The sequence below is a fragment of the Musca vetustissima genome, unplaced genomic scaffold (genome assembly GCF_032173495.1).
Source record: "Musca vetustissima isolate MV318-11 ecotype Yass unplaced genomic scaffold, APGP_CSIRO_Mvet_v1 utg34326, whole genome shotgun sequence".
NCBI lineage: Eukaryota > Metazoa > Arthropoda > Insecta > Diptera > Muscidae > Musca > Musca vetustissima.
In genome coordinates this window covers 1-25,880 of record NW_026872439.1, presented here as the reverse complement: position 1 = coordinate 25,880, position 25,880 = coordinate 1, and the positions used below count along the sequence as shown (strand labels likewise).

General features: G+C 36.0%; 3 protein-coding genes and 1 pseudogene across 3 annotated transcripts; 2 read left to right on the top strand and 2 right to left on the bottom strand.

The window, feature by feature from the left end:
* Window positions 1–3,503: 3,503 nt before the first annotated feature.
* On the bottom strand, window positions 3,504–4,241 carry LOC133337935 (uncharacterized). Its single transcript, XM_061546168.1, has 2 exons — window positions 3,752–4,241; window positions 3,504–3,685 (listed from the first exon to the last, which is right to left on the bottom strand). Exons 1-2 carry the CDS (start codon window positions 4,239–4,241, stop codon window positions 3,504–3,506), a joined length of 672 nt encoding a protein of 223 aa, XP_061402152.1.
* A 9,393-nt stretch (window positions 4,242–13,634) lies between these two features.
* On the top strand, window positions 13,635–15,432 carry LOC133337828 (glycogen [starch] synthase-like; annotated as a pseudogene).
* Window positions 15,433–16,291: 859 nt separating this feature from the next.
* On the bottom strand, window positions 16,292–17,639 carry LOC133337722 (uncharacterized). Its single transcript, XM_061545963.1, has 2 exons — window positions 17,628–17,639; window positions 16,292–17,560 (listed from the first exon to the last, which is right to left on the bottom strand). The coding sequence occupies exons 1-2, from the start codon at window positions 17,637–17,639 to the stop codon at window positions 16,292–16,294; spliced, it is 1,281 nt and encodes a 426-aa protein (XP_061401947.1).
* Window positions 17,640–24,063: 6,424 nt separating this feature from the next.
* Window positions 24,064–24,790, top strand: LOC133337618 (uncharacterized; the record flags this gene model as incomplete). Its single annotated transcript, XM_061545860.1, has 1 exon — window positions 24,064–24,790. A coding segment is annotated over exon 1 (727 nt), but the record flags the coding sequence as incomplete, so codon positions are not given.
* Window positions 24,791–25,880: the final 1,090 nt, after the last annotated feature.

Below are 25,880 nucleotides of genomic sequence, written 5' to 3'. Positions count from 1 at the left end.
ACACATACTAACACAATCTAATAAACAAACATATTTGGAAAAGACAGACAAAGGAATATTGCAGAATATTTTCAGTGCGATATGATCGAATTTTAAAACACTTTTTTGTTTTATATTCAACTTTTTCTTTTGATTTCAAACACACATTTTGTTATTGTCTTCCAAATTTTTCAATTATTTCTAATACAATATTATTATTTTCACAATTTACTGATTTTTTTTTTTTTTTTTTTTTTTGCAAAAAAATTAACCGATCACTACAACGGACGTCTTCACTGTACGAACACGACGAAAGAACTAAACGAGTGGGCAGCTTTTGAACTAATTCTTACTGGTATGGGCAATAAGAGCAACTTAACGAAAGGAAGTTTAAACGAAGGTATTGCAGAGTAGCTATGAGGGAAACGCATGGTGTAATTTGTTAACCTTACTCGCATACTGTTACCAATCAAATAAATCGTACAAAATTATCACATTTTGATGAATATTGCTGTGATTATTACATACACCAAATATATGCCAAATTACTCAGATTCCCGAGTAAACCAATTACATAATGGATTTTTGGACCTTCCTGATTATTGTTGGATAGTTTGAAGTTTAGTACACACTATAAGTTGGGAATAACAGTTTTTCAATAAACTCCTAGTCTACACACTATCACTTTTGAATGACAGTTTGGCTCAAATTATTGGTTATTGAAGAGTCAGTAATCGATAAAAAGCTAACAGTAATAAATGATAGTGGGTACTCGCCTTATTACTTTACGGGAATGTCTAAAAGCAAAATTTTAATCGTTCTTGGTTTCTGATCTCAAGAAGTTCTAAATTAATATATTCAACAATTTTCGAATACAATCATTTATTTTCCTATGCAATATTTTTTACCCCATCACGTGGTTCAATTAAGCGTGGAAACCAATTAACCATAGGCTAAATTAACCGAAAAATACTGTATCTCATTTTGTGATCTCGCAGTTTCGTTTATAAAAAACTTAAATTTGTACATCGGTTTTTCGCTTAGTTGCTTTTGGGCATAAGCAAGGGGCATTTAGCAAGAGGTGGAGAGAGAATTTTTGAAGATTATCGCCGTTTAACTCCGCTGTAATCATTGTCTTCGCATCAAATCAGTTTGTGCCGGTCTGCCACGAGGCTAAGAATAATATCATTGTACATGAAAAAGTCCAAAATTAAAGCGATTGAAAAGAAACAAATCAATGATATTTGTGCCCGAAACCTTCATCCCGTACATGATTAGTGCTTATAGCTCGGCTCTTAATATTTCTGTTGAGTCGGCATTCACCTAACCTATAAATACTGTTTTCCGCCTGACAGCGAAGTGTTACGAGACCTGGTGAGAGAATTGAAGTGTAATCAAAAGCAGCAAAAGGTAACAAAATATAAGACCTAATTTAAAGTAAAGTGAATATTGCGATCAACCCTGGTATAAATAGTGCTACATTCATAGTTACTTTGTAAAATCATTGTTGTAACAAAAAAAAGTTAACACTAATTTTGGCTAGTTATAGCGTTTAAGTACGAATATTTACTTTTAATTATTTCTTTCGAGTGTATTTTTTACAATATTTCAACAATTCCTATGTACATAAAGTGTCAGTTAATTCCCGTTTGGTAAAGAACATCAACCAACTATACAGTGTTAAATAAATATACTTTCATTCGGATTTTGTACTCTTAATGACCGTTAGCGGTCGGTTTAGGTAGAAGCTACTGTTATATGTTACATTCGGTTGATGTTTTACGCCAATGTTAATTAACATGACCTATGCTAACATCATGTTATGTATCTCGATCTTAGCAACATTTTACCTTATAAAGCAGGCATGCTTACCCATATACGCTACCGTAACTGAGGGTCGATGGGTAAACACATTTTCTCTTTCTTTCTCTTTACGTCAGTCGTTTTTAATGGTGAATTCTCAGTTACGCTCGCACACCTTGCTCTCAATTTAATTTTGCCAAACACTGCTTATAAAGCAGTTACGGTAGCGTATATGGGTAAACATGCCTGTTATAAAGCAACCAACATATCAAGTCTCCACATCTCTCTCACAGTGATCAAATATTTTTGGAGCATACCGTGATATTGGAGAGTGTACATTTCTTTTATTGTGCATTACTGTTTACCTTGTTGCTGCAGCTCGGCCAACGAGAAGTATACTTTCGTCGATGGAGGAGAAACCAAAACAAAAAGTAAGTCATTAATTTTTCTCCGTTCTTGTTTTTTTTTATTTTTTGGTGTAACAAAAGAGTAAACTGTTTTGTAATTGAAATGATTATCGGCGAAATCATATGAAGTTTTATTATTAAAATATTGGCTGCTTCTTTTGTTTATGTTGATTAGATGGTGATACAGATAATCTCTTTGTTTCACAACAACATCAAGTAAAGCTAAAATACCTTTCCTTACACTTCAACATCAGTAAAGTTGGAGTCGATGAAGATTTGTAGAATTCCCACCTAAAATAGGAGAGATTGTTGTTAAAACATTTTTTGCTTTGAATTTAACTTTAGTAATAATACTCGAAAGATATCTTTAGGTTAAGATTTTAAAATTACCATGGATCTACATTGTACATTTGTTTATTTACATTTAACTTAGTTTTATACAACAGTCAAGTTTTAAATTAATTTAAAATTCATTTTGTCTGTAAGAGCAAATATCGATGATACCAATGGATTTTTAGTCAATAAATATAACATGCCTTCTGAATAGATCTAAAATCAAATCTGTTTAACTACTCTCGAATGTAAGAGAATGGTTGCTATGTTATTAATGAATGGGTTGCAATGAAAAATATTCTTCGACAGGTTGCAACCATGGTTGGGTGGGTGCTGGCAACACAATATCTTGCTGCTGAACAACATTCTGCATGACTACTTCCTTTTCTCATCTGTATATTTCTTAAAACTGTTCCTCTCATTTCCACTTCCTTCTGCAAACTCTCCTGCCTGTTTCTTTACTAGAAAAAATCTGAAAATGCACGTATTTTTTATATTTATTAGCAGAGTGGTATGAGAACAATGAAGCCCTCCGTCGAGCGATAAGGCTGGTTTTCTTACGTGCATTTCCTTCATTTGAGTATGAAAGCTTGGTTAAAGTTGTGAAAACTGCGGTTCCAATCGGATAATCCATTCGCATGGTATTATAAAATTCATTTTCAGCAAAACTTTTGTGAAATGGGATTGGTCCAAAGAAACCATCATTAGCCATAAGGCTGAGGATATATAAATGTCATTCAAAACAATGCATTTCTCATTGCTGCATTTGAAAATGTTTTTAATGTTTTCTGTATTTTTACCAAAACAATACGTACACATTTAAAATTGAATAATTAATTGACTAGATAGAGACTGGTTTAATCGAAGATTTATTTTCCATTATCATTTCAGTATAAGCAATTTATTAGATGAAGGCATGCACGTGTCTGTTGTTATTGTTTTTTTATTTTTCATTAAATTCAAAAAATACCACCGACGAACTTAGGAGCACCAATCATCAAGGCAACCGTCGGCTGGCATGCAACCAAATGAACCAGGATAATTTAGGCAATATGTCTGTTGATCGTAAAAACCACATCTATTTGTGGGGCAATTGTAACGGTAACAATAACTGGAACATCCTTGTCCAATCCCAAGTCCACACCGTGAGCAATCGAATCCACCTGCGTAAAACAAAATACACACGTAGACACACTGGTATAGGCTCGGTATTTAAATATATGACAAACCTGTTGTGGGACCACATAGGCCAAGGGGACTGCCGCAGCTCGGTTGTAGGGGTGGTATAACTGCAACATTCGGTCTGGAATACACTCGGGGAGGTTTCAAATAGATTATGCTCGCGGTGCAAAAGTCTCCACATCTTTGGCTTTTACCGGTATGATAGCAGTACCAACGGTCATTGCGATGTTCACATGTTCGTGGAGTCACAACAGTGCAACAGCGTGGAGGTGACGCTGTTGTAGTCGTATCAGCAATTGTCTCATCTCTGTAATCCACAGACTCACTTAACATAGTTTCATTGATTGTCACCGGAGCATTAATATTGAAGTTGTTGACATGACTGAGATTTATATTCGGTTGTGAGTGGTCAGATTTGGTTGTAATCGTGTTGTTTATGTTAATAGTGTGCCTAATGGGTTCCGGCAGGGAACACTTGTTGCCAGTCCATACTGAGCCCTCAGGACACTTAACCTGAATACATTGATCGCCAGACATGACAGTTCCATAGGGACAGTACAGCAGTTGACAGTAGCCACCTAAATCGTTCCTTTGGGGCACTTATATTTCGGGAGGTGGTAATGTTGGTACTGGAGGCGGGGTTTCTGTAGTTGATGTTGAATTGGATTCGGTGGATTCGTTGGAGGCGTGAGACAGTTATTGCATTGAGTAGTTGCGCATGGATTGCAAGTTGTTGGGCAGGAATTACCGCAACAGTTACTTGTTTGACATGGAACCTGGTTCTGGCAAGAATTCTGACAACATGCAGATGAAGGAATCTGGCAATTATTTGTGCAAGAATTCTGACAACATGCAGATGAAGGAATCTGGCAATTATTTGTGCAACACGGAGCATTGTTTTGATTCGAATTGGGAAAGACCTGTCCCTTAGGTTCACAACAATTTAGGCAATTTACACCGCTACATTCACGTACGCAACTTTCTAGGCAACATTGTTCTCCAATCAAATAATAACCTTGAAATGCAAAGAAAGATTAAAACTGAAAATGATTTGGTCTGGACCAATTAATTGCATGTCGCTGGAAATCACATCGTATTGGAGAGGTTTCAATTGTTTACAATTAGTTTGTGTAAATTTCATAATCAATCAATTCCCTCCACTTACCCTCGCGACAATTTCCTCTAGTAATATCAAAACACGCCCCATTAAATAGAATCGACATTCCGGGGCATTGTTAGTGTTAACAATTAGATACAAATCCTTCACTTACCACCAATTGAAGTATCAGGCAGCTAACTAGCAAGGAGAAAACGAATATTCTCGGCAAAATGGCATTCATTCCGAAAATATTGTTCATATATTTTACGAAGTGTGGGTTGGTGGCGCAAACTGATGAGACTGATCAAAGACTTGAAAAATGTTCAAATTAAATGTTACTTTTATTCGATCTTTCAGTGAGTGTGTATAAACAATGTATTTAGAAATTATCACATATGAACCTGACCTCGCACCTTTTCGTGTTTATATGACTTATACAGGATTTGACGCTCAGACTCATCTTAGTCGAAATTTAGAATGTTATTCGCTCTTTTGGAACATACAGTATCGGCCAAAATTTAATCACCCCCTTAGTACATTTTTTAAATGATTTTTATGAAAGCAATGCTATACAATCTGTTTTCATTTTTCTTATTATTTAATTATATATCTTTTATTGAAAAATAAAACATATAGAATTGAGAATTAAAAACAACATTTTTAAAATTCAAAAAATATTTTAATGTACAGAAAAAATTGTTAAAATCAATATTCAGTTGCGTATCCTTTATTCTGGAGGACACTCGCACATACCTTAGGCATAGATAATATTCAATTTTTAATTGTTTCAAGCTATATTGCTGCACAGGCTATTCACCGGCTGATTCTTGAGTTAATGATCTCCAACAAATTGTGAATTGGTTGGGCCAAGGGAGAACGTCGATCCACGTAGTAAATTTGACTTGCATGGCCACCACTGTATATTTTATAAATTGTATATTTAGAAATTATTATCACATATGAACATGACCTTGGATCTTTTTGTGTTTCTTAGACCTATGCAAGATTCGAGGCTTATCAATTGAGAGAGTATGTTAATGATTCCCATTGACAGACAAATATTAGTCAGAATTCTGAATTGTAACATCACGGACTAGAATGTTAGCGCTCCATAAAATAAATGCGATTTCAGCGGTGTTGGCTCTTGCGGCTTTTGCCATTGGTGTGTGTGCCGAAGATTCAATTTCAGTATGTGCCAGGATCAAAATTACTTAAATAAATCAATACTGTACCTTCATAATTTTTTGTCCCGTTTTCAATACCAGCCGGTTTGTAATATCGAGTGTCCGCACGGATATGCTGCAACACAGATCGACGACATGTGCTCGTGTGCTCCAATAGAAGCAGACCGCATATACTGTCCAGAAGGTTCGGTCTTGCTAGATAATAAGTGCCACAAAATTATTTGTCCAAACGGCGAATTGTACAAGGGCATCTGTCTGCAAGCCATTTGTCCCCCCGGGACAGTATGGCGGGGTAAGAGGTGTCAAGAACCAGAAAATATAACCACAATTCTGGAAATAGAAAATGTTGTGACTAATGAGGTGCTAAGGAGCCCCGTGTATCTTGAAGTTAATAGTCAGTATAAACAGATTTTAAACGGAACGTCGTATGTCGATAGGGACAACAGCAAAAATATTGGAACAAGTCTCCCTGCCCAGGATATAAGCATTAGTTCCAAAAACTCCGGGGACTATAGCTTGCCTAATACCAACGAAATAAGTGCAGTACTGAAGGAATCTGAAAAACTAATAAAGCCACTGGTTCTCAATGATGACACCAAGCCCACAAATTTACTTGTAAATAGTCGTGAAAAGGAGGCTGACGATCAATCATCGAAATCTGTAGGTTGTTGTAATGTGAGAATATCGCGTATTTGCAATCTTTATGGCAAAAAGTGGATTTGTTTTAATCGTAATCAACATTTATCTGATGCCAGAGTGTGCAGTGCTCCCACTGTATATTTGAGGCCTCCGGAAATTAAATACAAACACTCGACTTTAATTATGCCGCCGCCGACAACATTATCGCAACAAGGTGCACCAAGTCAATTGTTTACTTTCAGTTACAAATAATGATCCAGCGGACTGTTCTGGTTGTCCGCTCAATCAACCAGAAAACTGCTCCGCTTACTGCTCCCGGTATATGTGTCCAAAAAATGCATGCAATTACATGAATTTAGAGGAATATTGTCACTATTATCCCGGAAAATTTGGATGACTACCAGGCGATGGCTGTTTATGGAGCTGGTGCGAATAGCTGCTGTCGTGTCAAATGAATGTAAAATGCTAAAAACATTATAATATTCAGCTTTTTCGAAAAATTGTCCATTAAACATATGTAACATGAAAATCTCTACTGAGTACTTTGTTCCCGTAAGAAGTTGAAATGCCTTAGCTTAGCTCTCTTCTGCTGCAGTGGTAAACGATTAGAAAGGGAACTAAAAATAGTAAACACTTCGATATAAATATATCAAAATCAAAAATTGCATGTCTTGATGAAAACAAACAGACAACACAAACCTGAATCAGATGCCTAAAATAAAAAGATTAAAACAGTTACTGCCTGTACATAGTCTTAAAGTACGTTTACATTGTACCGGATTTGTTTAACCTAGTGGGTTCAAATTGTCAATTCCTTTACATATATGCCAAATAAATCCTCATAAAGTCGGTTAACCCGGTAAAAAGTTCTAATGTAAACGCCGTATTAATTTGCATATCACACCATTTTTTTCTCACATCTTGCAAGCATGATTAATCGCCTAAGTAAATATAATTCCAATCGTTTCCTTGTTACATTCAAGCCTAATGCGGCGCTATGGTGGGGTTCCATGCTAGCTCAGTTTGGGAACATTTGTTTGTCAGGAGGAATTCTCAACCCTTGCCACCATCAACCCTAGGGAATGCACAAATTGAAATCTGGATCATATCACAAACAAACAACACAAAAACATAAACACCATACATCCATGACACAGGAACTTGATATTAACGTTCCCCCACTACGCCCGCCCTTCCTTGACCCTTTTGTCCAAATTTCAAATGATTTTTTTTAAAGGGCCCCTAAAGCCACACACACTTACCTCATTATAACATACACCTAATTTCCTCTCTCACAAACAGAATCTAACACCACATATTATCAAATATAAAACATATAAAAATTTATTGACATAGTCATTTCATCACTTCACCTAACATAACATTAAACTTTGGGACTATTAATACCCGCCAAATTAATCTGTGAGTCAATGCTTAGATTACCCTTTTTTCTACTAGATTTTTGCCAATTCCGGCCAATAATTTACTCTAAATTCTTCTGCCTAAAAGAGCTCTCTTAGTAGAACAAATCGGACATTTTCATTTTTGTCCACACAAAAACCAAAAAACACTAGTTGATCTTGGAGGTAACCCTACACTCACCTATCAAACACAATTAGGTATTAGTAATCCTCACAATTTTATACTTATTCACTATTTAACTAAATACGGACAACACAATTTAACTTAAATACTAAACACAAAATTTTGGGATTCTTTTTCAATTTTGGTCAATCCATATATCAATTATTTTTAATTTCTTTTATGTTGATCTGTTTTTAGTATCAACACATTTTCAATTTCAATCATTTAATATTGATTTGTTCTCATTTTTTTCTTTGCAGGTTAATGGAGGCTTCTTTTATCCTCAATTAAATGGCGTACAGACGCATTTCAGAAACAGGCACAGCACGGTAAGAAATATATGATCTGTTACCTGGAATTTTCTTATTTCATTTCAAGATTTTTTTATTCAATTTTTCGTTTCAGGACAATGCCTCCAACAATCAAAAGTGTATGTGCAACACTTGGACGTCAACACAAGATAACAGCCTGCAACACACCGGCAAAATACATCAGGATAATTTGGCCTCTTTTACAGAGCACAGTGCCCGTTGGGCCGAATGAATTATATTTTTGTTATCGTCCACTCAAAAGCAAATAAAAATGACTTTAATATCGCCAATATAAATTCAATATTTTGTCTTTTTTATTAATCTTTTTGGTAATGAGATTTTTTCTTTCATGTACTCTTCACAAGGATTGACTACTGATCTCCTCTTAATGTCTTCTTCACAAAGGTTAACTATCTGATCTCCTTTTTTATGTCTTCTTCACAAAGGTTAACTCTCTGATCTCCCCTGATTTTCCTTCTTCACCCCCTTATATAGGCTCGAAAAAAAACCCCAGCCAAAGGTTTCCATCTTTTTTTCTAATTTTCCCACAATTTTCTTATATTTATTTATTTTCCTTTAACGGCTGTTCTACTAAACCTGCCGATAGCGACAAGGTTGTATTTGACTCACGTCAATCTCGCAGAGTCACTGTTTTTGGATCAAACCTGGCCTTGGCATCACTTTTTAATTTCGTTCATTGGTCGCCCTGCATATCCGGTTCTTTTTCTATCTGGCTTCTTTTTCTTTCTGCAATTTTAAGTTGCCGGTCATTATAAATTTTTATTAATATAAAAATTTATTTTAAGACGCGCGCAACAAAACTTCACAATTTTCAAGACTTCGCCGAAAATTGTGATGTGCGGACAAAATTTAAAATAAAATGGAATTGCAAAAATTTAAAGAAAAATGTATAAATTTGTGGGTGAACCACGCGGAGACACATGACCGCTTTTCCTTCGGACGCAGGTAAGAATCTTATATCGTATTTAATCCTACATACTAATAATCTATTTCTTTAATTTTTCAGAGAACTGATTGCTGGATTCTATGCATTTTGGGTGTCTCATGCGTATACACGCTTCCCATATCCATTGATGCATGTGGCATTCACATATACATGGCGTACTCGGCGTCTCATGTGTGTGCATGTATGTGTGCATTTTTGCAATTTTCATTCAACGCCGGTCACATGCATTGATATTTAGGGTTGAATGGTTTTGGGTTCATTTAAGTGAACACACTCATTTGAACACAGAATCATTCAACCGAACAACATCTGAAGCATCAATGGCACAAAACAACAACACGTACAAGGTAAATATAATTTTGAATATTGTAATTGATATTGTTTTGTAATATTTTTATTTTGGTTTTTTCAGAAATTCGTGAAATTGTTATGTTGGAAACCAGTGTTTGTGTGTGACGCACTGCTTTGGAAAATTTTACAGCAAATCGCATCAAAAATTACGCATTGTGGATAAGCAAAACATATGCGGTGAAACGCATGAAATATTGATGGATAATTGTTGCATATACCTGTTGGTTGACTTTTTAAATTGAGTGCATGTAATAATTTTATATCCAACTTGTGCATGGTCATAAAATTGGAATATTTTTAAAAGGCTGCATGAAGGATTGTTTCCATAAGACAGTAGTGCAGATACATAATCTTTTTTTTTTGTTTTATTTATGACCACATAGCATTTATGTTTACATATATTTTACTAACATTTCTTTTTCTTTTGCAGGTATGATATTTCCTTTTGGTGGAATACATAAGGGAATATAATCACCATTGGCCATGTTGGTGTAGAAAAAATATTGCGTTTGACAATTGGAATTATTGTGAGCACAAAGGAACATTTTAACAATAACAACAGGCGACAGCAACACAGTTCGGAAGGGGGATTTATTGCTTTGGAATTGGAGAAATTGTTCTATCTTTTTGGATATTTGGGGTGAGTTTCAATGGGCTTTAAAGCCACCATCGCCACCACACCGCCCGCAGGCGCTTTCTGTGTGCACGCATACAATCATATTTTGGTTGAATAAACGACAGTTCACCACTCTAATTCCACCACCAAGTGATTGCTTGTTAGTAAACAACGTCCCAACCAATTAGTCTCGTATGATCATTTGATGAAGGAGGTTGTGTTGTCGCTTGTTTCTTAAATAAGCACGAAAAATGACCACAACGGGCCTTGTCTGTGTGACAAACACAATCAAAGCCAATGCATATGTGGTGGATGGCTAACCCTGCTTTAAAGTGACAAATAATTAGTGTGTACGTGTGTGTGATTATAAAAAACATTCCGTATGTGAAAGACTGTGGTTATTGTTTATTATGGCTACGTGTATGTCTCTGCTGACACCTTACAAATTTGCAAATTGGCTGGCTGCTGACATTTTTATCGCATGCGATAATTTTTTCATAAACATATCAGTGGATGATATTTATATTTTTGTAAAACAATAACATTAAAGTGAATGATAAATATACATATATTGATTACATCAGCCATATTTTTTTGAAATTTATAAATATCAGTGGATGATATTTCATGTGAAGCAGATGATAAAAAACATTGATTGCGTGAAGACAATTGGAAAATTATATAAAATTAACATTGTTGTAAACGATATATTGGGGGTCTACCTAATTACTTGCATGACTTCATTTAGTGAAATTTTGGGTTGCTCTTTTCATATTTTATATTGCATGCGATATATATTTATCTACTATTTTTGGTACCAATGTAAAAGACTATATGGATTTTTTTTTTTTGGTTTATTAAATGAAAATAATTTCTGGCGGAATTAATAAATTTGGTATGAAATAATTATATTGCTGTGGTCTCACCGATTATATGGAAATATTAAAAATTGATGTATGCATATTCAACATTGAAGTGTGATTGCTTAAAAGTGTTTTTGGATAATTTTTCCTGACATCATTAGTACCTGTATGGTTCATTTGAATTGTTTGCAAAGTTACATTTGGGATATTTCGTTTTCTATTATGGGATTATTTTAAATTTAAATGGACGTTTTTCAATTTAAACCAATATTATTTATTGACTTCATGCATACTTGAGATGGTGGCAATTTAAATAATCTATATTATGTCAAGAATTTTTGTATCACAGTTTTTTATTGCACTTAGTTATAAGTAGTTATATTTGTATTGCACGATTCTCTTCAAAAAAGTCTTGGATATTTTTGGTTGGATATAAAAAAATATAAATTTAGAAAATAATCAGGTGGTATAATTTATAATAAATACAATATTGATTAAAAAAATGGACTGCACGACATACATTTTATTAATCTATATTGCACTTTATTATTTATATCACAGATTTGTTTACTAATTTTATGCTTTTATATCTTAAACATGAAAATTACCAAGAGGTTTTCCTTGAAGGGTCTCGAGTTCGTACATATTATTACCGATAGGGCGAACGATTCTACATTTTAATTTTTTTTTACAAAATTTCGCAGCTTTTTGCCTGCCGTAGCCGCATTCATCGGATTGATATATTCAGATTCAAAATTTATTAAGCAGTTTATAAAAATAATAAAAACTTAAAAACTAGAACACATAAACTAAACAATTATTAAATGCTACATATAAATTTATTTGTTAAACAATATTTTTTTGAGATTATAAAAACGTAAAACAGAGTTGCAAAACATAAAACTACAAATATTTATTTTTTTTGACAAAAGACAATAACACATATGAGAGTTCCTTAGGAGTATTTTCAGTTATCAACGAGATGAAATGTGTGGGATAATATTTTTTTATTTATCAAAAACTTTCTTCTAAATTTAATAGTGGCCTTATTTGGGTTGTCATGGTGTATTGACTAGAAATGGATTGGACATATTACAAACATTGACATTGATTTTCTTGTTTTCGGATAGTATCATGGCAGTTTTCTAAACTCATAGAAGAAAAGAGATCTCATGTAAAGAAAATACGACAATACAGTCTGTGATCCTTCGCCACAGCAGATATTGCACTTATTTTCACTACTATCCTAATATTGCATTTACGTTAAATTAAAAACACGGAAACATATAAAACAATACATTCTTTGTTACACTTCACGAACAAAAAGCTATTGCACTTGACCCTAAATCTTGGGATGAATTATCCTAATTTTCTAACTTACTAAACTAAATACTGCACAATTGACACAGTTCATTATTCTAAACAGTGGATGCAATATCCGTTAGTCGTTGGAAAACGCGACATTTCATCTTAAACTATTGTACCCTATAGGCTATTGCACAGTGCGTAGGTATTATTGCACATATTTCGTTTCATCCTAGGCGCCATATTGTTATACGGTGCTTGGGATGTCATTTTTAAAGGTTGGGCGCCATATTGTTACATTCAAGCCTAATGCGGCGCTATGGTGGGGTTCCATGCTAGCTCAGTTTGGGAACATTTGTTTGTCAGGGGGAATTCTCAACCCTTGCAACCATCAACCCTAGGGAATGCACAAATTGAAATCTGGATCATATCACAAACAAACAACACAAAAACATAAACACCATACATCCATGACACAGGAACTTGATATTAACGTTCCCCCACTATGGCCGCCCTTCCTTGACCCTTTTGTCCAAATTTTAAATGATTTTTTTTTTAAAGGGCCCCTAAAGCCACACACACTTACCTCATTATAACATACACCTAATTTCCTCTCTCACAAACAGAATCTAACACCACATATTATCAAATATAAAACATATAAAAATTTATTGACATAGTCATTTCATCACTTCACCTAACATAACATTAAACTTTGGGACTATTAATACCCGCCAAATTAATCTGTGAGTCAATGCTCAGATTACCCTTTTTTACTAGATTTTTGCCAATTCCGGCCAATAATTTACTCTAAATTCTTCTGCCTAAAAGAGCTCTCTTAGTAGGACAAATCGGACATTTTCATTTTTGTCCACACAAAAACCAAAAAACACTAGTTGATCTTGGAGGTAACCCTACACTCACGTATCAAACACAATTAGGTATTATTAATCCTCACAATTTTAGTGGAGCGTATATTCTTAAAAATAAATTATCCCGACACTCCTGAAAATGGTTTTTTCAGGAGTACCGCACCTTGATGTTGAAAGCAATGATGCCATCATTTTGGGTTTCATGATAGCCGAGTATTTGGAAGAGGTGAGTAGATATAATACGTTCCATTGTGTTAACATATACCTAATGTTCTGGTTTCTCTGTACTTTACCAGTTCCGAAGATGCGCTTCGGAGTATTCTCAAGCAGACGATTTGCAGGTGCCCCGCATCGTAGCTCATTTCCATGAATGGCAAGCTGGTGTTGGTTTGATCGCCCTGAGAACTCGGCACGTTGAGATTGCAACAGTCTTCACTACGCATGCCACTTTGCTAGGACGTTATTTGTGTGCCGGTAACACCGATTTTTATAATAACTTAGACAAATTTGCTGTGGACGAAGAGGCGGGCAAACGACAAATATACCACCGATACTGTTTGGAACGCGCTGTCACCCATTTGTCGCATGTTTTCACAACCGTTTCCGAGATCACAGGATACGAAGCGGAACATTTACTCAAACGTAAACCCGACATTATAACGCCCAACGGCTTAAATGTCAAGAAATTCTCAGCTATTCGTGAATTCCAAAACTTGCATGCCATGGCTAAGGAAAAAATAAACGAGTTTGTGCGAGGTCACTTTTATGGGTAGGTGTGCATTGGATATCCTTGGAAGTCATGTTACCCCTTTATGTTTGTTCTAGGCACATGGATTTCGATTTGGACAAAACTTTGTACTTTTTTATTGCTGGTCGTTACGAGTTCGGAAATAAAGGTGCTGATATATTCATCGAATCGTTGGCTCGTCTGAATGCAATGCTAAAGCAGGAGAAGCCCGACACAACTGTTGTTGCGTTCCTGATTTTCCCCACCAAGACAAATTATTTCAACGTTGATTCCCTACGCGGTCATGCAGTTGTCAAACAGTTGCGAGACACCATTAATGGAGTGCAACAAGGCATTGGCAAACGACTGTTTGATTCGTGTCTCAAGGGACACATACCTGGCCCAGACGAGTTGCTCACAAAGGATGACCTTGTGAAAATTAAGAGGTGTATGTACGCCCTGCAGAGAGATACTATGCCCCCCGTTACGACTCACAATATTGTAAGTCCCTTACACATTAGCCTATTCACTTCCTCACTTATGGTGTCTCACTTCTTTTAAGGTGGACGATTGGAATGATCCTGTGCTTGGGGCTATTTTAATACTGGAATCGATTACGAATCGATTACGAAGAATTTGTTCGTGGCTGTCATTTGGGTGTATTTCCATCATACTACGAACCATGGGGTTATACTCCTGCTGAGTGTACCGTTATGGGCATACCAAGCATTACGACAAATCTTTCCGGTTTCGGATGCTTCATGGAAGATGGACTTTTCCAGACTTGATAGAAGGCAGAGAATTATACAACGTAATCGCACGGAGCGCTTGAGTGATTTGCTTGACTGGAGGACTCTTGGCATTGTAAGTATAAATGTATTTTGTGGTTTCTTCTCACCGACTGCTCATCACTCTCCTGCAGTATTACAGGCAATCACGTGTAAAAGCCTTGCAAGCCGTGTATCCTGACTATGTGGATGAAAGCTCGCTATACAGTTCCCGAAGCAATTTGAATTTCTCAAGGCCTTTCAGTGAACCGCCAAGCCCTTCATCGTCAAGTAAGTATTTATGTGTATGCACTACCGATATAATAATTCTGACATCACCAACTTTTTTAGGACACACAACGCCTGCCCCATCGGTTCATGGCTCCGACGAAGAGGATTCTGTAGATGAAGAAACTGAACTTAAGGAATTGGGCATCAAGTAGGCCGCCACATTTCCCAAGCCGATCCGCTTCCCAAGCAACAAACGCAAACCCATGACCAGCAGACAAACTGTATTCTTCTGCTTCTTCTTCTTAAGATTTACGATTTACGACAATAACTAAAAGTACCTTCATTTACATACGCAAGAACCTTTTTACCTCATTCAACGAACAATTCTGATGCACCCGAAACGAACAGAACATACAAACAAATAACCGATAAAATAAAATTGTTAATCAGCAACCGCACTTACGACATTCATTATTAGAAAATACAAGGAAAAAAAAATAACACAAAACGATAAGATTAATTAGAAAAAACCAATTTAAAGCATTCAAACATTAATAGATAAATGATTTTAAATAAATGTTTCAAGTTGTATTTTTTGTTTTTAAATGTTTGCGTTATTACAAACGGCATTTGGGGACATTGAAGAGGTTAGATAACATTTATTTAGAGAAAGTTTCGCAAGGGCTGCCAGAACATACAATTATTGTTCGCGATCATTACACTGAGACGCAGCATCTTTAGCGCACCATTTACATGAAATCCTACATTTACAATAAATATGGGAGCTATGTCTACATCATCTACATTAAAGCGAACTCGACGTATGCTTTGTTTCCTTCTGCGTGTTACATAGGAAGACACAATTACAATTATTTTCATTTACTTTATTATTTTTCCACTAATTCAATGCGTGCTGCGATCACGTTTGTTTGTGTGCGTCATTCAATTATTTTTATATCATTGAAAAATTGAAATCAAATCATCGTTTATAATAAGAATATTTAATTGTTGACAGATATGCTGCAGTTACATTACTATGCTGGCAGTGCCTTTAGAAGGTTTATTATGTCTTCAGTCTTGATATCTACGGCTGTATTTGGAACGTAAAAACGTTTGTCGACGCCTACGAACAACTGGCCCACCGGACAAGTAGTCATAGTCGGAATAATTATCTTCGAGGTTTTCGGGTCCATCAATGCTGGACTGTTCGTCTCCAATGTCATCGGCATTATAACAATCACTACCGGTACCAATGGTACCATCCGATAATATACATTTTGTCATGTCTTCCTTCCATCCGTCGGAAACATCAAATTCAAAGCTGTGTTCAAACGTGGGATTGCCACCTGTAGGAGATGACATGGGCGGCTGCCAATTGTAAAATTGTTGTGACAAATCGGCTCCATTCGACCATCCACCATAATTGCTGAAGCAATAGCTGCACTGCAACGGAATACCGTTTTTCAAAATATAGGCATACGGTAGACGGAGACAGTAGTCGCAGTTTAAAAGATGACCGTGTTGTTGAGGGGCACAGGACACAAACGGCCATACAGGAATATAGGAGCACCTGCCGGCGTCAGGTCGCCGGGATGATCTTTTGGGGTGGTATGGAACATATTTAACCGTTTCGTGACAGCTTCCGGCGTTGTCATAATCAAGTGAATCCTCATAATATGGACTGGGATCGCACACTCTTACCCTTTTGGCTTCCATTACACGACTTTTACACTGCTTCCCGCAGACTCGATGGCGCCTACGATGACAACGGGAGGCAGTCGAAAACTTGTTCAGATTGCAATTTCTTGTCGGCCGCAAAACTATGCAGCACGGATCCGTATTATTATAGCCCAAGCCGAATTGTCCCCCCACTCTCGAAAACGTCACGCTCTGGTTCAAATGTACAGCATTATCGTTGTTGTACGTTATATTACCACCTTTATTCTCGATTATATTGTGTATTTGATTAGTCAGCCGAATAACGTTCGTGGTATTAATTGGTCTGGGCGGTGTCAATTGCGTATCGTTCACACCCTGCACCAGTTGTTCCCCTTTTATCAATTCCGGACAAATTGGACATCTCTGCAGGCACGTAGCAACATCTTCAACACCTTGACAAACCTGTTTGCATTTTTCACTATTTTCGTGGCACTCTTGGTATTCCTTTAAGGTGGGTGGGTCATAATTTTCTAGTTGAGTCTGGATGACGATTGGATTGATGGGGATATTGTGTACAACGGTGTTGTTATTTGCATCCAAAATCAGTTTTTTGTCTTCAGCTGCAGTCGGAGTGACAGTTGCATGTAAAATAGATGCAACCGCCAACAGTTGGAGAAATGCCTAAATGCAATAACGCACTATAAGTTCGTGAGTCTCATCGCAAAAGAGAACACTAGAGGTGACATACCTGTAACTCCATCGAAAGCAAAATTGTTGATGTCTATAGCTCAGCTGGTGTTTTTCTACTAGGCAACTGGAACTGGAGAACTGGATTTTATAAAACAATTAATTTTTTTGTTGGAAAGCTTTCCGATAACACAATCAACTTTATCAAAAATATAGATTATTTACGAATTCGAAAACTATGCGTACCAAGGCAAGGTATTTGCAAGGGGTCGGTGGAGTGTATTGATCTATGAACAAAATAAAGGGAAGTTACCCGTGAATGTAATGCGTTGAATCATAGCCGAATATTTAAAACAAATATTAGTATAAAACAACACACATTGATTAGACAAATTTTGAAATAAAGAAATATATTTTAAATAATTTTAAAATAAAGAAACAATTTAATGACGTTGTCTAGAATCCGACATGTTACTACCATGGCACCGTACGAGGGCAGTTCGTAAAGTTCTTAGCCTAGCAAAAAAAGCGCGGTATAAATAGAAAAAAAAGTGTTTTGGAAACTTCCATCTCTGTTATGAACACATGTTAAATTTTGTTTTGATCTGGCAACTCCTTCATATAGAAACATGTGTTCAAAAAAGACGCATCCGCAATTTTTTAAAATTGAAAAATTAAAAATGCGTGCATTTTGTTTTGTAATAACTAACTAATAACGCGAATAATTAATCCTGTGTGGAATTCCATGAAATGTTTGTTTCACCCGTAACCAAGTTATTACTTCCAAACAAACGCGATAAAATAATTTTCTTTTCAATTTATTGATATGTATTTTGATTTGATAGAACAAGACAATTTGTAATCAGCCAATAAGAATTATATGAATTATTTCGCCAGAATAAAAAGATGAGTGCCAGCAAAAATATTAATGAACCATTGAAACTAACAAAAGAAGAAGCGGCCGATGATATAAGTGTAAAATAAAATATAAATATAGATACTATTTTATATAACCATATAAATTTGTAATCAGTATGGAGAAATAAACCATTTTAATGTTTTTAAATTATGATTTTTTTTTTGTTATACGTTTTGTGAAGTTTTTATTTTTTCGATTCTCTCAAATTCGCGTAATTAACATAAGAAATGGTAAACAATTTTCACTAGAAATGCTTGATATGCCATTATTGTACAATATATAATATAAGGAGAGTTGAGCAAAAACCTTTGGAACATTTGGGAACACTTATATTATTCAGGCATTCAGCAGAAAATCTGCCACTAAACTGAACACATTAACTTGCCACTTATTTTTTATAAATTTTGAAATGTCAACTCTATTGCTTCCCTAATCCGTAAGATGAAGCAAACGCGTAGTAGTGCATAGACATACCAGGCATTTTGGACTAAGATAAAAAAGACTGATGTCTCTTTTTAGACAGAAAATATTCCGTTTCTTCGGTCATTTCCGGTTTATTGTTTGGTCTGTTCATTTACTCACCTCAGTTCGCCGCAGCAACCAATACAGCTAAGCCACCAACCCAATATTTGTGAATAGTACTGACATGCGATAGAGGGCGGTAAAAGAGACGTAGTTGGATAACTTGAAACACTTACCTTTGCTATGATTATCTGGTAATATCCGCTACATATTCGAAGTTGTTTTTAATCTCATATTTACACTTTTTTACATATATTTTTAAACATTCCCATCTGAAAGACCAATTTAAGACACGACACTTCAAATACAATTTGTTGATTTAATGAAGTGTGCTTTATTTAGCACTTTTTCTGGTTGAAACCCACACTAACTGAAGAAAACTTTTAAGAAGGAAACACGGATGTATCTTTAGAAGCTTTTGTAGTAAACCGAATATGAACAAACAAACACAAAGGCAAAAACAACTAATACTCATTAACCGGCAAACGGATGGCAAATCGAAAGGCACAGAAACTTCTTTGCAAAGGAGCCATATTTATTTATTAAAAGCTTTTTGTAGTCAAACACACACACACAAATTTCATCGATCGAACAGAACAAAGCATAGCAGATACCTACACACATACTAACACAATCTAATAAACAAACATATTTGGAAAAGACAGACAAAGGAATATTGCAGAATATTTTCAGTGCGATATGATCGAATTTTAAAACACTTTTTTGTTTTATATTCAACTTTTTCTTTTGATTTCAAACACACATTTTGTTATTGTCTTCCAAATTTTTCAATTATTTCTAATACAATATTATTATTTTCACAATTTACTGATTTTTTTTTTTTTTTTTTTTTGCAAAAAAATTAACCGATCACTACAACGGACGTCTTCACTGTACGAACACGACGAAAGAACTAAACGAGTGGGCAGCTTTTGAACTAATTCTTACTGGTATGGGCAATAAGAGCAACTTAACGAAAGGAAGTTTAAACGAAGGTATTGCAGAGTAGCTATGAGGGAAACGCATGGTGTAATTTGTTAACCTTACTCGCATACTGTTACCAATCAAATAAATCGTACAAAATTATCACATTTTGATGAATATTGCTGTGATTATTACATACACCAAATATATGCCAAATTACTCAGATTCCCGAGTAAACCAATTACATAATGGATTTTTGGACCTTCCTGATTATTGTTGGATAGTTTGAAGTTTAGTACACACTATAAGTTGGGAATAACAGTTTTTCAATAAACTCCTAGTCTACACACTATCACTTTTGAATGACAGTTTGGCTCAAATTATTGGTTATTGAAGAGTCAGTAATCGATAAAAAGCTAACAGTAATAAATGATAGTGGGTACTCGCCTTATTACTTTACGGGAATGTCTAAAAGCAAAATTTTAATCGTTCTTGGTTTCTGATCTCAAGAAGTTCTAAATTAATATATTCAACAATTTTCGAATACAATCATTTATTTTCCTATGCAATATTTTTTACCCCATCACGTGGTTCAATTAAGCGTGGAAACCAATTAACCATAGGCTAAATTAACCGAAAAATACTGTATCTCATTTTGTGATCTCGCAGTTTCGTTTATAAAAAACTTAAATTTGTACATCGGTTTTTCGCTTAGTTGCTTTTGGGCATAAGCAAGGGGCATTTAGCAAGAGGTGGAGAGAGAATTTTTGGAGATTATCGCCGTTTAACTCCGCTGTAATCATTGTCTTCGCATCAAATCAGTTTGTGCCGGTCTGCCACGAGGCTAAGAATAATATCATTGTACATGAAAAAGTCCAAAATTAAAACGATTGAAAAGAAACAAATCAATGATATTTGTGCCCGAAACCTTCATCCCGTACATGATTAGTGCTTATAGCTCGGCTCTTAATATTTCTGTTGAGTCGGCATTCACCTAACCTATAAATACTGTTTTCCGCCTGACAGCGAAGTGTTACGAGACCTGGTGAGAGAATTGAAGTGTAATCAAAAGCAGCAAAAGGTAACAAAATATAAGACCTAATTTGAAGTAAAGTGAATATTGCGATCAACCCTGGTATAAATAGTGCTACATTCATAGTTACTTTGTAAAATCATTGTTGTAACAAAAAAAAAGTTAACACTAATTTTGGTTGTTATAGCGTTTAAGTACGAATATTTACTTCAGTAGTGTTTGGCGGGTTATTTGGGATACCATTTGTATTTTGTTTTTGCAAAATAGTCAGGCTTAATCCCAGTTTGTTGTTTTTATAAAAACAACTATTTATTAGTGGGGAATGTATGGCATTGTCCGCCGAGGGGTAAGGCAGGGAAGACTATAGTTTCGGATCTCGCCACTGATCCTCATCAGTTCCCTTAGTTTTTTGTTGGGATATTCTCCCAGAAGCTATTAATAGCTTCTTTACAAAAAACCTTTCAAACCCAAATGTCTCTTGTGACAATTCGAAGTTCTTACGTTACCAGCGATACGACCCCAATGAGAAGTTCGTTTCGTTGGCGCCTGACTTCGTGGTCAACAAGGCATTTACAGACAACTACAATACATTTCAGGCAATTGTGGGGCAATTGTAACGGTAACAATAACTGGAACATCCTTGTCCAATCCCAAGTCCACACCGTGAGCAATCGAATCCACCTGCGTAAAACAAAATACACACGTAGACACACTGGTATAGGCTCGGTATTTAAATATATGACAAACCTGTTGTGGGACCACATAGGCCAAGGGGACTGCCGCAGCTCGGTTGTAGGGGTGGTATAACTGCAACATTCGGTCTGGAATACACTCGGGGAGGTTTCAAATAGATTATGCTCGCGGTGCAAAAGTCTCCACATCTTTGGCTTTTACCGGTATGATAGCAGTACCAACGGTCATTGCGATGTTCACATGTTCGTGGAGTCACAACAGTGCAACAGCGTGGAGGTGACGCTGTTGTAGTCGTATCAGCAATTGTCTCATCTCTGTAATCCACAGACTCACTTAACATAGTTTCATTGATTGTCACCGGAGCATTAATATTGAAGTTGTTGACATGACTGAGATTTATATTCGGTTGTGAGTGGTCAGATTTGGTTGTAATCGTGTTGTTTATGTTAATAGTGTGCCTAATGGGTTCCGGCAGGGAACACTTGTTGCCAGTCCATACTGAGCCCTCAGGACACTTAACCTGAATACATTGATCGCCAGACATGACAGTTCCATAGGGACAGTACAGCAGTTGACAGTAGCCACCTAAATCGTTCCTTTGGGGCACTTATATTTCGGGAGGTGGTAATGTTGGTACTGGAGGCGGGGTTTCTGTAGTTGATGTTGAATTGGATTCGGTGGATTCGTTGGAGGCGTGAGACAGTTATTGCATTGAGTAGTTGCGCATGGATTGCAAGTTGTTGGGCAGGAATTACCGCAACAGTTACTTGTTTGACATGGAACCTGGTTCTGGCAAGAATTCTGACAACATGCAGATGAAGGAATCTGGCAATTATTTGTGCAAGAATTCTGACAACATGCAGATGAAGGAATCTGGCAATTATTTGTGCAACACGGAGCATTGTTTTGATTCGAATTGGGAAAGACCTGTCCCTTAGGTTCACAACAATTTAGGCAATTTACACCGCTACATTCACGTACGCAACTTTCTAGGCAACATTGTTCTCCAATCAAATAATAACCTTGAAATGCAAAGAAAGATTAAAACTGAAAATGATTTGGTCTGGACCAATTAATTGCATGTCGCTGGAAATCACATCGTATTGGAGAGGTTTCAATTGTTTACAATTAGTTTGTGTAAATTTCATAATCAATCAATTCCCTCCACTTACCCTCGCGACAATTTCCTCTAGTAATATCAAAACACGCCCCATTAAATAGAATCGACATTCCGGGGCATTGTTGCGCATCCTTCACTTACCACCAATTGAAGTATCAGGCAGCTAACTAGCAAGGAGAAAACGAATATTCTCGGCAAAATGGCATTCATTCCGAAAATATTGTTCATATATTTTACGAAGTGTGGGTTGGTGGCGCAAACTGATGAGACTGATCAAAGACTTGAAAAATGTTCAAATTAAATGTTACTTTTATTCGACCTTTCAGTGAGTGTGTATAAACAATGTATTTAGAAATTATCACATATGAACCTGACCTCGCACCTTTTCGTGTTTATGTGACTTATACAGGATTTGACGCTCAGGCTCATCTTAGTCGAAATTTAGAATGTTATTCGCTCTTTTGGAACATACAGTATCGGCCAAAATTTAATCACCCCCTTAGTACATTTTTTAAATGATTTTTATGAAAGCAATGCTATACAATCTGTTTTCATTTTTCTTATTATTTAATTATATATCTTTTATTGAAAAATAAAACATATAGAATTGAGAATTAAAAACAACATTTTTAAAATTCAAAAAATATTTTAATGTACAGAAAAAATTGTTAAAATCAATATTCAGTTGCGTATCCTTTATTCTGGAGGACACTCGCACATACCTTAGGCATAGATAATATTCAATTTTTAATTGTTTCAAGCTATATTGCTGCACAGGCTATTCACCGGCTGATTCTTGAGTTAATGATCTCCAACAAATTGTGAATTGGTTGGGCCAAGGGAGAACGTCGATCCACGTAGTAAATTTGACCTGCATATGATATGGCCACCACTGTATATTTTATAAATTGTATATTTAGAAATTATTATCACATATGAACATGACCTTGGATCTTTTTGTGTTTCTTAGACCTATGCAAGATTCGAGGCTTATCAATTGAGAGAGTATGTTTATGATTCCCATTGACAGACACATATTAGTCAGAATTCTGAATTGTAACATCACGGACTAGAATGTTAGCGCTCCATAAAATAAATGCGATTTCAGCGGTGTTGGCTCTTGCCATTGGTGTGTGTGCCGAAAATTCAATTTCAGTATGTGCCAGGATCAAAATTACTTAAATAAATCAATACTGTACCTTCATAATTTTTTGTCCCGTTTTCAATACCAGCCGGTTTGTAATATCGAGTGTCCGCACGGATATGCTGCAACACAGATCGACGACATGTGCTCGTGTGCTCCAATAGAAGCAGACCGCATATACTGTCCAGAAGGTTCGGTCTTGCTAGATAATAAGTGCCACAAAATTATTTGTCCAAACGGCGAATTGTACAAGGGCATCTGTCTGCAAGCCATTTGTCCCCCCGGGACAGTATGGCGGGGTAAGAGGTGTCAAGAACCAGAAAATATAACCACAATTCTGGAAATAGAAAATGTTGTGACTAATGAGGTGCTAAGGACCCCCGTGTATCTTGAAGTTAATAGTCAGTATAAACAGATTTTGAACGGAACGTCGTATGTCGATAGGGACAACAGCAAAAGTATTGGAACAAGTCTCCCTGCCCAGGATATAAGCATTAGTTCCAAAAACTCCGGGGACTATAGCTTGCCTAATACCAACGAAATAAGTGCAGTACTGAAGGAATCTGAAAAACTAATAAAGCCACTGGTTCTCAATGATGACACCAAGCCCACAAATTTACTTGTAAATAGTCGTGAAAAGGAGGCTGACGATCAATCATCGAAATCTGTAGGTTGTTGTAATGTGAGAACACCGCGTATTTGCAAGCTTTATGGCAAGAAGTGGATTTGTTTTAATCGTAATCAACATTTATGTGATGCCAGAGTGTGTAGTGCTCCCACTGTATATTTGAGGCCTCCGGAAATTAAATACAAACACTCAACTTTAATTATGCCGCCGCCGACAACATTATCGCAACAAGGTATTGATCGTGAGTTTTAATTTCGGAACCAAACTCAATGCACCAAGTCAATTGTTTACTTTCAGTTGCAAATAATGATCCAGCGGACTGTTCTGGTTGTCCGCTCAATCAACCAGAAAACTGCTCCGCTTACTGCTCCCGGTATATGTGTCCAAAAAATGCATGCAATTACATGAATTTAGAGGAATATTGTCACTATTATCCCGGAAAATTTGGATGCCTACCAGGCGATGGCTGTTTATGGAGCTGGTGCGAATAGCTGCTGTCGTGTCAAATGAATGTAAAATGCTAAAAACATTATAATATTCAGCTTTTTCGAAAAATTGTCCATTAAACATATGTAACATGAAAATCTCTACTGAGTACTTTGTTCCCGTAAGAAGTTGAAATGCCTTAGCTTAGCTCTCTTCTGCTGCAGTGGTAAACGATTAGAAAGGGAACTAAAAATAGTAAACACTTCGATATAAATATATCAAAATCAAAAATTGCATGTCTTGATGAAAACAAACAGACAACACAAACCTGAATCAGATGCCTAAAATAAAAAGATTAAAACAGTTACTGCCTGTACATAGTCTTAAAGTACGTTTACATTGTACCGGATTTGGTTAACCTAGTGGGTTCAAATTGTCAATTCCTTTACATATATGCCAAATAAATCCTCATAAAGTCGGTTAACCCGGTAAAAAGTTCTAATGTAAACGCCGTATTAATTTGCATATCACACCATTTTTTTCTCACATCTTGCAAGCATGATTAATCGCCTAAGTAAATATAATTCCAATCGTTTCCTTGTTACATTCAAGCCTAATGCGGCGCTATGGTGGGGTTCCATGCTAGCTCAGTTTGGGAACATTTGTTTGTCAGGAGTGCCACCATCAACCCTAGGGAATGCACAAATTGAAATCTGGATCATATCACAAACAAACAACACAAAAACATAAACACCATACATCCATGACACAGGAACTTGATATTAACGTTCCCCCACTACGCCCGCCCTTCCTTGACCCTTTTGTCCAAATTTCAAATGATTTTTTTTAAAGGGCCCCTAAAGCCACACACACTTACCTCATTATAACATACACCTAATTTCCTC